The 14,552-nt window shown below is 42.1% G+C and overlaps 1 protein-coding gene across 2 annotated transcripts in view; it reads left to right on the top strand.

Annotated features, from left to right (window-relative positions):
• The first annotated feature begins 1,501 nt into the window (after positions 1 to 1,501).
• Positions 1,502 to 14,552, top strand: part of spef2 (sperm flagellar 2) — a 43,903-nt gene continuing 30,852 nt past the window's right edge. For both annotated transcript variants that reach the window (XM_041900196.2, XM_041900195.2), the window contains exons 1-11: positions 1,502 to 1,672; positions 2,259 to 2,361; positions 3,979 to 4,231; positions 4,840 to 5,010; positions 5,997 to 6,137; positions 6,494 to 6,576; positions 6,835 to 7,042; positions 7,244 to 7,432; positions 8,391 to 8,578; positions 12,119 to 12,287; positions 12,600 to 12,819. In XM_041900196.2, the coding sequence (XP_041756130.2) occupies positions 1,615 to 1,672; positions 2,259 to 2,361; positions 3,979 to 4,231; positions 4,840 to 5,010; positions 5,997 to 6,137; positions 6,494 to 6,576; positions 6,835 to 7,042; positions 7,244 to 7,432; positions 8,391 to 8,578; positions 12,119 to 12,287; positions 12,600 to 12,819 (1,783 nt within the window). In that variant the 5' untranslated portion in view covers positions 1,502 to 1,614. The remainder of the gene's footprint in view (positions 1,673 to 2,258; positions 2,362 to 3,978; positions 4,232 to 4,839; positions 5,011 to 5,996; positions 6,138 to 6,493; positions 6,577 to 6,834; positions 7,043 to 7,243; positions 7,433 to 8,390; positions 8,579 to 12,118; positions 12,288 to 12,599; positions 12,820 to 14,552) is intronic.

The following is a 14,552-nucleotide window of genomic DNA, read 5'->3' as shown; positions in this document are numbered from 1 at the left end:
TTTCCTTCAACATCAAAATAATGATGATATATATACTATGTACTACTTAATATGTAATAACAATAATAATGACATTGTGCATGACAGCTTGACTCATGTCTTTCAGAAAATTATGCAGCTCCTATTCTGAACACTGAAAATGCTTGGTTTGCGTACACACCAAATGGTACCCTATTCCCTATATAGTGTACTACTCTACATAGGGAATAGAGCCCCATGGTGGAGGTGTCATAATACCCATAAATCCTAGAGGTCAAACAGGAAAATGGTTCCAATCGTTTTTTTCCACCATTCATTTTTCCTATAGGGGATTTTAGAAAGACTTAAATGTTTAGTGTAGGCATACTCGGGCGTGACGTTTTGATAACCATGTAAATCTCTCTCGGACAAGGTGACTTCTATCAATATATTCGGCTTAATTTACTCTGATTCGAAAATGCTAATTACCATCAAAGTAGACATCATGCAAAATTACTAATCCCTGCAAGCTCCTGCACGTCATCTCTAGCTGACACCTTTGCTAACAGGTATTGTGTCAATTTAAAACTTGCACAAGACAGTTTACAGAATTGACCATTTTAAAGAAATGTAGCCAATTTATTCATTACTACATTTAGCTAACATTAGATAGTTAATCCAGAGATTCTTACCTTTGCCTCGATTCGGCAGTCTCGTCGAGATCATTTGTAGTTCTTTGTGATAGCCACATTAGCAGCTAATTAGAATTTTCATTTTGGGTGGGTAAATACAGGTGAATACATTGATAAATGTCATCTTGTCCTAAAGAGATTTACACAGTTACCAAAACGTCACGCCAGGGTAAGCCTACAAGAAACACAGCCCTTATTTTATGTGTTTCTAAAATCCACTATGGGATAAATTAATGGTGTAAAAACGTTTGGAACCATTTCCCTGTTTGACTGCTAGGTGTTATGACTCATTCTGTGGTACTCTATAGGGTCCCATTTTTGGAAGCAGCCTTGGTTTATTGGAGAAAAACACTGAACATTTCTTACATTTTACATTTACATTCTTCAGGAGGATTATCAACTGAACAAAATTAGAACACTAATTGTTAAAACACTGCTAAGTGCTAACACTGCAATGTAACCTGTTTTTAAGGCAATAAAGTATTAAAACCTCTCTTACTGTGAATTATTTTACAAGAAGAAACACACACACATATTGTATTGCATAAGAAAGGTAAAATTCGGTGAAACACTGAGGTATGTATCGAAGGTCACCGTGTCTACCTGTGAATTTATCAATCTTAATGACTTCTTTTTACAAATGTTTGCCTGTATGTTACAATGCATGGCTACATATTGCCATTGGCGCAATCAATCACTACAGGCCAGCTTTGGCAGGTAATTTTCAGTGATCAACCCAGTGATTATTCAAGGAGCTGCTGATTCAGTCACAAGCACAACCCACAAGAGAGACGGGCGCTGCTTGCTTTCCCCAAACCCCACTTTTAGTTGGTATATCACTATGGCAACGGCACACCTTGTGGTTGTTGTCTATTTCCCCCTTAGCTAGCCAGAACAAGTTAGAGCTATCATGTAGTTTAATACTTATAATATTTAGCTACACAACAATAACGAAAACGTCAAGATGTCGGATATATTATGCAGGTGGCTAAACGTAGAGCTCCGGTTATCAAAATACGTTGGTAAGTGTGAACAGCTAACGTTAACTAGCTAGTTACAGTATTAACTTTAAACTAACAAACTTGTCTAGCCAGTCTGTAGACACAATTAGCTTTTGATGCAATGAATCCAACTTGTGATTTGCATTGCATGTTTTGTGTATTGTGTTGTGTAGTATTTCTAGTTAACAAAAAAATATGAGTAGAATTACAGCCGTAACGTTAGTCTGCCATATTTCCTGCTGTTCAATAGTGATAAATGAAATGGCAATCCGGGATTAACGTACTTTTAAATTAATGATATATAGTCATTGATTCTTGAATAATATAATTTAGAAATGCCTCGTGAGCATAGTTCAACAGCCTTACCCCATCAAAACTCAAAATATAAACTGCTTTACTCTTTTGTTTGTAAGCAATTTAATACCTAACCCAGGGTATTGAAATTGCAATATGTGCCTTTAATAAACTAGTTTGTTGGTTAGCTTTTTCGCTTGTCATCCCAAAATTTGCAAGAGTAAATAGCAGTCAAGTGTAGCTGTAGGGGTTCCAGTTGTTGATCTTGAGTAGCCTAGATGGCCCTATATGTTACACTCTTGTCTTTTTGCAGACCCCAGGTCCTTCTCTAAGGATTTTGCAAATGGCTACCTTATTGGAGAGGTCCTGCATAAATATCAACTGCAGGAGGATTTTGACCTGTTCTTAAAGAGCAAGTAAGTTAATCAGTTTAAAATATACACTACCGGTGAAAAGTTTTAGAACACCTAGGCTACTCATTCAAGGGTTGTTCTTTATTTTTACTATTTTCTACATTGTAGAATAATAGTGAAGACATCAAAACTATGAAGTAACACATATGGAATCATGTAGTAACCAAATATGTGTTAAACAAATCAAAATATATTTTATATTTGAGATTCTTCAAATAGCCACCCTTTGCCTTGATGACAGCTTTGCACACTCTTGGCATTCTCTCAACCAGCTTCATGAAGTAGTCACCTGGAATGCATTTCAATTAACAGGTGTGCCTTGTTAAAAGTTAATTTGTGGAATTTCTTTCCTTCTTAATGCATTTGAGCCAGTCAGTTGTGTTGTGACAAGGTAGGGGTGGTATACAGAAGATAGCCCTATTTGGTAAAATACCAAGTCCATATTATGGCAAGAACAGCTCAAATAAGCAAAGAGAAACGACAGTCCATCATTACTTTAAGACATGAAGGTCAGTCAATACGGAACATTTCAAGAACTTTTAAAGTTTCTTCAAGTGCAGTCGCAAAAACCATCAAGTGCTATGATGAAACTGGCTCTCATGAGGACCGCCACAGGAAAGGAAGACCCAGAGTTACCTCTGCTGCAGAGGATAAGTTTATTAGAGTTACCAGCCTCAGAAATTGCAGTCCAAATAAAAGTTTCACAGAGTTCAAGTAACAGACACATCTCAACATCAATTGTTCAGAGGAGACTGCGTGAATCAGGCCTTCATGGTCGAATTGCTGCAAAGAAACCATACTAAAGGACACCAATAAGAAGAAGAGACTTGCTTGGGCCAAGAAACACGAGCAATGGACATTAGACCGGTGGTATTTCCCACCATAAAGCATGGAGGAGGAGGTGTTATGGTGTGGTGGTGCTTTGCTGGTGATACTGTCTGTGATTTATTTAGAATTCAAGGCACACTTAACCAGCATGGCTACCACAGCATTCTGCAGCGATACGCCATCCCATCTGGTTTGGGCTTAGTGGGACTATTATTTGTTTTTCAACAGGACAATGACCCAACACACCTCCAGGCTGTGTAAGGGCTATTTTACCGTGATGGAGTGCTGCATCAGATGACCTGGCCTCCACAATCCCCCGACCTCATCCAAATTGAGATTGTTTGGGATGAGTCCGACGGCAGAGTGAAGGAAAAGCAGCCAACAAGTGCTCAGCATATGTGGGAACTCCTTCAAGACTGTTGGAAAAGCATTCCAGGTGAAGCTGGTTGAGAGAATGCTAAGAGTGTGCAAAGCTGTCATCAAGGCAAAGGGTGGCTATTTGAAGAATCTCAAATATAAAATATATTTTTTGATTTGTTTAACACTGTTTTGGTTACTACATGATTCCATATATGTTATTTCATAGTTTTGATGTCTTCACTATTATTCTACAATGTAGAAAATAGTAAAAATTAAGAACAACCCTTGAATGAGTAGGTGTTCTAAAACTTTTGACCGGTAGTGTATTTTTTTAAATCAACAATGTTCAATATCTTGTTATTTTACCTAGGTAGCGCCAAACTGTTGAGCGAGCACACTTTTCAGAAGTTACACAACAATTGTCTCTCCTAGCACCGCAAACTCAAAGCTGAATAACTTCACACTCATGGAACCCACATTGCAACTGCTCGGAGTTTCCTTCGACCTGAGCATGGCCCAAGCAGTGATGCGGGAGCAGCACGGTGCCGCCACACGGCTGCTTTATCAGCTCTTCATACTGCTTCAGAAGAAGAAGAAAGCCGGCCTGACCGGCACAGCTATGGAGGCTATGCAGCCAGCTGCCACAGCTTGCCTCCACCGTGTGGAGAATGACATTTACTCTGAGGTAAGTGGAATAAGGCTCCCTCACCCCATCATGGCTGCTTCATTCATTTGTTGTCGCTCCCTAGACAGCTAGTTGGACACTGAAATTGCTTTTCATGTAGCCTGAGTGATCTAGCGTTGTAATTTATTTTATTAAACCTTTGTTTTGACAGGGTTATACTGAGTTATACTGAGACTAGGGTCTCTTTTTCAGATGAGCCCTGCATCAATACATCGAACATATATACAACATACAAACTTACAAAACATTAAGAAAAACAGGCACGTTTATCAACATAGAGGTCTCTGATCATTACTCTGAACTGACCAAGGGGGGCCAGAACATCACATTTTCAGAGAGCTCTGTAAGTTGTTCCACATAAAGGGCGCAAAAAAAACTAAGAGCAGCTTTACCCAACTCTGTGAAGACCAAAGGGGCATCCAGTATTCTCCAAGCCTGTGACCGGGTTTGCCTACATCACACATGTTTGCCAGTGTCGATGTGGCTTTGAATCTGACCCACTGCCTTTGTGACACACTCTCAGTCTATATTTTCCACAATATCTCATTTGACCAATAAAAATACATGTTTTTGTAATACTTTTTTTGTATCTGTCTTTGTTATCCCAGCGCCTGAGGACAGTCGTCAAGAGAGAGGCTGATCTGAAACTCCAAAAAATCGCTCTGAAGTATGAAATCAAAGGTCGAGAGATATATGACAAGTCTGTCATGGCCCACTCTGTGAAGGAGCAGAAACAGCAGAAAGTGCAGGAAGTGATGAGACTCCAGGACATTGAAAAGGTATCAGAAAGAATCCATGTTCACACTACACTTAGCCTTGGGCTAACAGCCTCCTAACCCTAATCCTAACAGCCTCATTAGCCCTGGGCTAACAGCCTCCTAACCCTAACAGCCTCCTTAGTCCTGGGCTAACAGCCTGCTAACCAGTGATGTGTATTAACCCTGGATGACTGACGGGGCGCTGTATTGAAGCGCAGCCATCTTGGTACTCTTCCTCCATTGTAAAAAAGATTTGGGAAGCTATAGAAATGCATTTGTTAATGTCTACATATGTTTTTGACACGTCTATTTTATTACAGACACCTTAATGCCTACTTTTACATTATATTATGTGAGCTAAACATAAAAATCCTGAAAGTATTTTTTTTTTAGAGACTGCTAATGTTACTGTCCCCACTAACAACAAAATGCTTAAATATAATAATATAATAATACATGTTATTTTGTACTTGAAACATTTAATTGAAATACTGTAGAATTCCATTCATTCCTATGGAGGACTGCTCCTACTGGGGAGTGACAATATGGCCGACCGGTGGCTTCAAAGCCTCTCAATGGCCAATACATAGTATCAGCAATCCAGGGTTTATATACATCATTGCTACTAACCCTAACAGACTCCTTAGCCCTGGGCTAAGAGAGATTGTAGCCCGGAGCTAAGCTAATATTCACACTTGCATAGTGGGATAGCACAAAACTAAAGGCCAGGGCTAACTGGCCCTGCTCCGGAGCAGGGTTAGCACCGACCTTTTGGGGCTAGCCAATCACAGACTTCAATTGTCGCATTGTGGGGTTGTTGTGGATGATGAAAAGACTGAAGGAAAAGCTGCTCCTGTCCAATGTTAATCAGTGCTTACTGCATACTGAACTGCTCTGGTCATATACATATAGTGAAGTGAATGAATGATGTGAGATGTTTAGCTACTCAATCTGGATGCCTAGCTAGTGTGCATATTGGCTACATTGACATAATATTGTCATTGCAGCACCGACATGCACGCAGAAAGCAGCATGAGATAATGACTCGAATTCAGACCGCCATCATCCAAATTCCCAAACCTCCGCCCAAACAGACATTGAAGGCCCTGGAGAAACAACAACAGAACCGGAAGATACAGGAGGCTCAGGTGAAGAAGAATGTCTATATTGTAAAGTATCAGGCTATGTAAAAAGGGTTTGGATTGTCAGGCAATGAGAGGAGACATGACAGTCGACGGGACAGATAATATAACGTATTATACACTCCAGGGTGAAGTTTCCTCTAGGTACAGATCTAGGATCAGCTTCCTCTCCCCTAATCCTAACCTTAACCATTAGTGGGGAAATGCAAAACTGACCCCAGATCAGCGTCTAGGGGCAACATCACCCTACACCATTATACTTCCACTATGGGTTGGTTTCACATCATACTGTGGATCATTTCCATAGAACTTCACAGGCCCTTGTTGACATGACCAATCTCTCCGTTGACATTTCCTTACAGAAGGTTCACATGGAAATCGCCCAGTTTGAGAAGAACAGGAAGAAGTTGTCACCTGCTGGCGGCTTTGGCACCTCCTCTTTGAGGTAAGTATTGGAAAAATCCCAACCGCAAATCTTCCCAAATATTTCCCCCCAAAAATGAGTTGGCTAACAATAGTTCAACTGAAAAGTCGTATGTATCAAGTGTTTCAGAGTAGGGGTGTTGATCTAGGATCAGGTTCCCCCTTTCCATGTGCTTGTATTAATTATGATCTAAAAGGCAAAGCTGATCCTTAATCAGCACTCCTACTCTAAGAAGCTTGATACATGCGGGCCCTGAACTATCATCCACCCTCCCCACAGTGCCCAGCAGATGTCCTCTTTTCACACTGAGGCCCCCAGAAGTCATGGCTCCCAGTTGCAGAGGCCTGAGGAGCTGGCCCGGGTTAACAGCGAGTACATCCAGAAAATCCGCCAGAGGCTGGAGGAGGATGCAGCAGCTCGCCAGCAGAGGGAGAAACGCCGCCGCCGCGTCCTAGTGGAACAACTGAAAGCCCACGAGGCCCAAGAGGTGAGCAGCTACACAGACAGTGTATGACCTTTCATACTACTTGATGATGATGATGATGATATTGAGGATGACCCATGTTCAGCACTAGTAACCAGTCACATAGTCATTTGTGAACAGGTGTAAAACCTACACACGTCATTTCCAAGATCGGCGTCTAGAGCCAACTTCACCCTACACAAATGGTGTCCTTTTGTGGTGCAGGAGGCCCTTCGAGAGGAGCAGCTGGTGGAGCGTCTGACCCGTCAGTCCCAGCTGGAGAGACGACTGGCCGTCCAGCTCATGCAGCTCCGCCAGCAGAAGGACGTTCTCCGACAGAACCGTGTGTTCCGCGAGAGACAGTACCAAGAGCAACGGCTGAGGGATTTCCAAGAGGCCTTGGAGAGGGAGGCGGTGAGATCCATTTAGCCCATCGCTCCATAGGATGGTCCATAGATGGACTATAGACCAACGTTTCCCAAACTCGGTCCTCGGGACCCCAAGGGGTGCAAGTTTTGTTTTTTGCCCTAACATTACACATGATTAGTTGATTATTTGAATCAGCTGTGTAGTACTAGGGCAAAAACCAAAACGTGCACCCCTTGGGGTCCTGAGGACTGAGTTTGGGAAACCGTGCCATAGACCATAGATAGAACATAGATCATAGATGGACCATAGACCATAGATGGACCATAGACCATAGATGGACCATAGGCCATAGATGAACCATAGATAGACCATAGATGGACCATAGACCATAGATGGACCATAGACCATAGATGAACCATAGACCATAGACAGACAAATATACCATAGATAGACCATAGACCATAGATAGTCTGCTTGAGCAGTGCCCTCTTTTAGTCAATCATCTGCAGCCAACATGCCAGAAGAAGTAGTGTGGAGGATTTCCCCTTCAGTGAGACCCTGACCTCGTCAAGTAGAGGATGTATTGTACCTACACATTGTACATATATACCTAGAATAAGTGTATCATCATGCATGGTAAGTAATGCCTCATCTAGTTTATCTACTTAGTTGTTCAAAATTGGAATGATAGTATTATTATCAAACAAAAGGATTGCCATGCTTCAAAAGAAAAACAGGGTAAAGTCAAGTATAGTTTTGGGTGCTTTCAGGAGAATATTACTTCATTTTTATTTCGTAGTTTTACTAACGACATGTTTTTGGAGTGGCTGGATTCTGGTCACAAGGGGCAATTGAACTAAGGCCCTTGCTATCCGGTAAGAGTAGGGGTTAAGGTTAGGGTTAGGGTTTAGGTTAGGGACGTCCCAAGGATCCCGGAAAGCACTAACTATTTAACTAAAAGCTAATGTGAGGTTTGACCTTTGACCTGCCACTGATGTAACAGGCTCTAGCACGCCAGGCCAGTTTGGATCACGCCGAGGAGACTCGGAAGGAGATTGAAGTACATAACAGGATAGCGGCAGAGCGCGCCCAGGCTCGCTACAGGAAGCACTTTGACAGCTGCAGAGAAATGCTGGAGCAGATAGTGGACCTGGCCACGAAAGCTGGGGAGTACCGCCTCCTCACTGGAAAGTACGTGCCACCATTTGAGAGTGTGCTCTGTCTAGTTATGTACCAATTATCTCGCCTTTCTCCCAAAGTGTGCGCTTGTTCACGTCCGTTTACTGATTTGAGCGGAAATCACTAGTATAAGAAATATGGTGGAAACTCCCACTGGCCCATGCGTCCACCAATCCAACGCTTTTTAGATTTGTGGGAAGTAGTGAACGACTGCTCACTTCAGGAGAAAGGTTATTGGGACACACCCTCAGTTTTTTTCTGTTGCCTTTTCTGCAAATCAATGCCCACAAAGATGGTCTATTAAGACATAATTGTCACAGTCATGTTAAGGGGGGCAGAAATCACTGATTTAGCCTCGGGTTTCAATCGTCCTCATTAGGAAATGCAACTGAGAACGAGATTTGGGTCTTGGAGATGTGCTTTGATGTGGCTGTCTATTGTGTGTGTGTTTGCATATGGGAAGCATTTGTACATTCACTCTGCCAAAACAGTACACAGCTAGTCACTCACCCGTCTAGATAACTTGAAAGTCTAACCAGGTCTTGTGTCTGGAAGTAGCCTAGGCTAGCGAGTGCTAGCCAAGTGCCATAGTTGTGGCAAAGTTGGTTTGACTTTGGATAGCCTATCTGTGGGCCTAGTTAGGAACCGTCAATATATTACACAATGTAAATGGGACAATATTTTCATGTTGGACACCTTTTAGCTTTCTCAGTAAATGCTTTTAATATTTGTATATTAATTTCTACAATTGAAAGTTTGTTTGAGGTTTTTATGTCATTGAAATTTGGAGCTATTGAAATGTTTTAATATTGTCCCATGTACATTATGTAATTTACTGATGTCCCTAACTAGCCCCATAGGGATATCCAAAGTCAAACCAAATTGACTATGGTCAGTGTGCTGGGCATTACAATCGGGTCACGTGCAACTGTGCTCCGAATTGATGATGGCTTGGGTGCTGCCAGCTGTGGGCAGGTTTGAAATAAACCCAATCAGAGGAAAACTGTTATGTACCCTTCATTACGTGACATACCCTTTTTTCCTAATAATCTCACAGATCTCTGTTTTGGACGAGGCTGACTTAATGACGAAAATTATCCTATTTACACTTTGTAGTCAATTTTGTCACTAGAATAAATGTTTGTGACTCACATCGATGCCACATAGGCCATTTTCAACCAGATACGTTTTGATTTTATTCAGTCGATCTTTAAGTAGAGTATACATGATGTTCTGCACAAATGTTTGATAAAATCTGAAAGACAAGGGTGTTTGTGATTTGTTGAATTATACAATTATTAAAGTAATGTAAGTGAAAAGGCTGCTATATCCATTTAATAATACTAAAAGCACCCACAATATCAGAAGCCTTCGGAAAGTATTCAGACCCCTTGACTTTTTCCACATTTTGTTACGTTACAGCCTTATTCTAAAATGTATTAAATTGTTTTTTTCCCTCATCAGTCTACACACAATACCCCATAATGACAAAGCAAAAACTGGTTTGTAGAAATTTTAGCAAATGTATAAAAAATATTAAACTGAAATATAACATTTACATAAGTATTCAGACCCTTTACTCAGTACTTTGTTGAAGCACCTTTGGCAGCGATTACAGCCTTGAGTCTTCTTGAGTATGACGTGACAAGCTTGGCACACCTGTATTTGGGGAGTTTCTCCCATTCTTCTCTGCAGATCCTCTCAAGCTGTCAGGTTAGATGGGGAGCGTTGCTGCACAGCTATTTTTAGGTCTCTCCAGAGATGTTCGATCGGGTTCAAGTCTGGGCTCTGGCTGGGCCACTCAAGGACATTCAGAGACTTGTCCCGAAGCCACTCCTGCGTTGTCTTGGCTGTGTGCTTAGGGTCATAGTCCTGAGTGATCTGGAGCAGGTTTTCATCAAGGATCTCTCTGTACTTTGCTCCGTTCATCTTTCCCTCGATCCTGACTAGTCTCCCAGTCCCTGCCGCTGAAAAACATCCCCACAGCATGATGCTACCACCACCATGCTTCACTGTAGGGATGGTGCCAGGTTTCCTCCAGATGTGACGCTTAGCATTCAGGCCAAAGAGTTAAATCTTGGTTTCATCAGACCAGATCATCTTGTTTCTCATGGTCTGAAAGTCTTTATGTGCCTTTTGGCAAACTCCAAGCGGGCTGTCATGTGCCTTTTACTGAGGAGTGGCTTCCATCTGGCCACTCTACCATAAAGGCCTAATTGGTGGAGTGCTGCAGAGATGTTTGTCCTTCTGGAGGGTTCTCCCATCTCCACAGAGGAACTCTAGAGCTCTGTCAGAGTGACCATCGGGTTCTTGGTCACCTCCCTGACCAAGCCCCTTCTCCCCCGATTGCTCAGTTTGGCCGGGCGGCCAGCTCTAGGAAGAGTCTTGGTGGTTCCAAACTTCTTCCATTTAGAAATGATGGAGGCCACTGTGTTCTTGGGGACCTTCAATGCTGCAGAAATGTTTTGGTATCCTTCCCCAGATCTGTGCCTCGACACAATCCTGTCTCGGGGCTCTACAGACAATTCCTTCGACCTCATGGCTTGGTTTTTTCTCTGACATGCACTGTCAACTGTGGGACCTTATATAGACAGGTGTGTGCCTTTCCAAATCATGTCCAATCAATTGAATTGACCACAGGTGGACTCCAATCAAGTTGTAGAAACATCTCAAGGATGATCAATGGAAACAGAATGCACCTGAGCTCAATTTCGAGTCTCATAGCAAAGGGTCTGAATACTTATGTAAATAAGGTATTTCTGTTTTTTGTTTTTAATAAATTTGCAAAAGATTCTAAAAACCTGTTTTCGCTTAATCATTATGGGGTATTGTGTGTATTGCTGAGGAAATGGTTTTATTTAATCCATTTTAGAATAAGGCTGTAACGTAACAAAATGTGGAAAAAGTCAAGGGGTCTGAATACTTTCCAAAGGCACTGTAGATTTTGAGGAGCTAAGACAATCTAAGAGTGTTATCCCCCGTAGAAATGAACAATGTGTCAGAATGTGAGTATTTCACCACCCAGTAGGCACACACTGGTTGAATCAACGTTGTTTCCACGTCATTTCAATGAAATTATGTTGAACCCAATGTGGAATAGACGTTGAATTAAACGTCTGTGCCCAGTGGGCAGTTGTGTTTACTCATACTCATACCGTTATAGCTTTGCTTGTGCAAAATCGTTAGGTTAGCTCAAGGCACGACACGATGGAATCATGTATTTCTTGCTTGTCAAATGACTTGACCAATGAAATCAAATAAAGAAAACAACCTCAAATTCTGTCTCATTCTTCTCGTGAAAGTTTTAGTGCATTTTGTTCACTTGTTTTGGTTCGAACAATTACAATGTACTTGGAGGGAGGAGAATTAGAAATGATATGTAAAGGCAAAGCAGAAGACAAGTAGACAAGGGTGGGAGAGCAACCTTTTCATTTTTGGACCGTAAGCATTAATTCGGTCAAGTGATAATCCAGCAGGACCGGCACAGTATTCTGAGGGCATCAATTTAGATGCAGCACAGCACTGAGTGTTCTTTGCTACTCTGTCCTGCAGTCTTATCCCTGGGAAGTTGATGCGGGAATGGAAGGAGCTCTTGTTTTGCGGGAAGCCCCTGTATGACAGTGGCAGTCTGGAGGAGCTACCTGCCGACCCCACCCCAGAGCAGTTCATTGAGGTTGAGAAACAGGAGATCCTTAACAACCAGGACTATGATGAGTATATGGTGAGTCCCATTAGTGTGAGGTCATGCCCAAGAAATTCTATTCAGAATTGTCCAAGAAATGCTTTTCAGTGTGTCACTGGAATTCAGAGGTTCTCAAATTGTCTTGAAATGGTGTCGCAAGTAAAGAATATGACTCGACTGATATGTTGAATTTCACAATGGTGCAGGTTTATAGCCTGGTCCCAGATCTGTTTGTGCTATCGTGTTAATTCCTTGTATGCCTGGTACCCAGGCTAGCAGGTTCAGCGTTATTGTTGACAATAATCCCAGTGTCTTTAGGTGTGTTCTATGTGTGTTGATTCTGTGTGTTAGAGCATGACTGGTGAGTGGACCTGGCCAGAGGAGGGGGAGGCAAAGCCCCCCCCGTCCAACAACAATATCCTGGGACATGTGGTGCTCCGCCTGCAGACTATTGTGAACCCCCCCAAACCAGACACCCTTCCTCCCTTCTTTCCTCGGTTCACACTGAAAGCCTGTGTGCTGGGAAAGCTTTTCTCCGGGAAGAGCACATGCTTAACCAGGATTGCCCAAGGTATCCCTCCAACCATATCATGCAGTATCACACAGTATCATGCATTATCACGCAGTATCACACAGTATCATGCAGTATCATGCAGTATCACGCAATATCATGCATTACCATACTACTTCATTTCTGGCAACAGATTAGGTGTTGTCGTGTTGTCTTGCCTCGTGAGAGTCTTCTTTGTTCTTTGGCTAAAACAACCATAGAGTAACATACAGGTAACTGCCAAAATAAAGGAAACACTTGAGTAAATGAGGGATACAAAGAATATTGAAAGCAGGTGCTTCCACACAGGTGTGGTTTCTGAGTTAATTATGCAATGCTAAAATGCTTGTTTAAAAATGCTGTGCAGGTCATTATTTTGGCTACCATGGCTATGACCCCATAGGATGACAATGCCCCCATCCACAGGGCACGAGTGGTCACAGAATTGTTTGATGAGCATGAAAATGATGTAAACCATATGTCACCAGATCTCAACTCATTTGAACACTTATTGGAGATTCTGGAGCGGCGCCTGAGACAGTGTTTTCCACCACCAACAAAATAGAGTTCCAGACACTTGTAGAATCTATGCCAAGGTGCATTGACGCTGTTCTCTCTTGTGGTGGCCCAACGCCCTATTAAAACACTTTATGTTGGTGTTTCCTTTATTTTGGCAGTTACCGTGTGTATACACTGAGTGTACAAAACATTAAGAACACCTGCTCTTTCTATGACATAGACTGTCCAGGTGAAAGCTATGATCCCTTATTGATGTCACTTGTTAAATCCACTTCAATCAGTGTAGATGAAGGGGAGGAGACAGGTTAAAGAAGGATTTTTAAGCCTTGAGACAATTGAGACATGGATTGTGTATGTGTGCCATTCAGAGGGTGAGTGGGCAAGACAAAATATTTAAGTGCCTTTGAACGGGGTGTGGTTGTAGGTGCCAGGCATACCGGTTTGTGTGAAGAACTGCAACGCTGCTGGGTTTTTCATACTCAACAGTTTCCTGTGTGTATCAAGAATGGTCCACCACCCTAAGGACATCCAGCCAACTTGACAAAACTGTAGGAAGCATTGGTGTCAACATGGGCCAGATGGCCAGCATCCCTGTGGAATGCTTTAGACACCTTGTAGAGTCCATTCCCCGACAAACTGAGGCTGTTCTGAGGGCAAAAGGGGGGGATGCAACTATATTAGGAATTTATTCTTAATGTTTTGTACGCTCTGTGTATACAGTGGGGAAAAAAAGTATTTAGTCAGCCACCAATTGTGCAAGTTCTCCCACTTAAAAATATGAGAGAGGCCTGTAATTTCCATCATAGGTACACGTCAACTATGACAGACAAATTGAGAAAGAAAAATCCAGAAAATCACATTGTAGGATTTTTTATGAATTTATTTGCAAATTATGGTGGAAAATAAGTATTTGGTCACCTACAAACAAGCAAGATTTCTGGCTCTCACAGACCTGTAACTTCTTCTTTAAGAGGCTCCTCTGTCCTCCACTCGTTACCTGTATTAATGGCACCTGTTTGAACTTGTTATCAGTATAAAAGACACCTGTCCACAACCTCAAACAGTCACACTCCAAACTCCACTATGGCCAAGACCAAAGAGCTGTCAAAGGACACCAGAAACAAAATTGTAGACCTGCACCAGGCTGGGAAGACTGAATCTGCAATAGGTAAGCAGCTTGGTTTGAAGAAATCAACTGTGGGAGCAATTATTAGGAAATGGAAGACATACAAGAC

This window comes from Coregonus clupeaformis, chromosome 16, assembly GCF_020615455.1.
Source record: "Coregonus clupeaformis isolate EN_2021a chromosome 16, ASM2061545v1, whole genome shotgun sequence".
Classification (NCBI taxonomy): Eukaryota; Metazoa; Chordata; class Actinopteri; order Salmoniformes; family Salmonidae; genus Coregonus; species Coregonus clupeaformis.
Note: the sequence above shows the minus strand (reverse complement) of the source record. Positions and strands in the feature narration are given on the sequence as shown.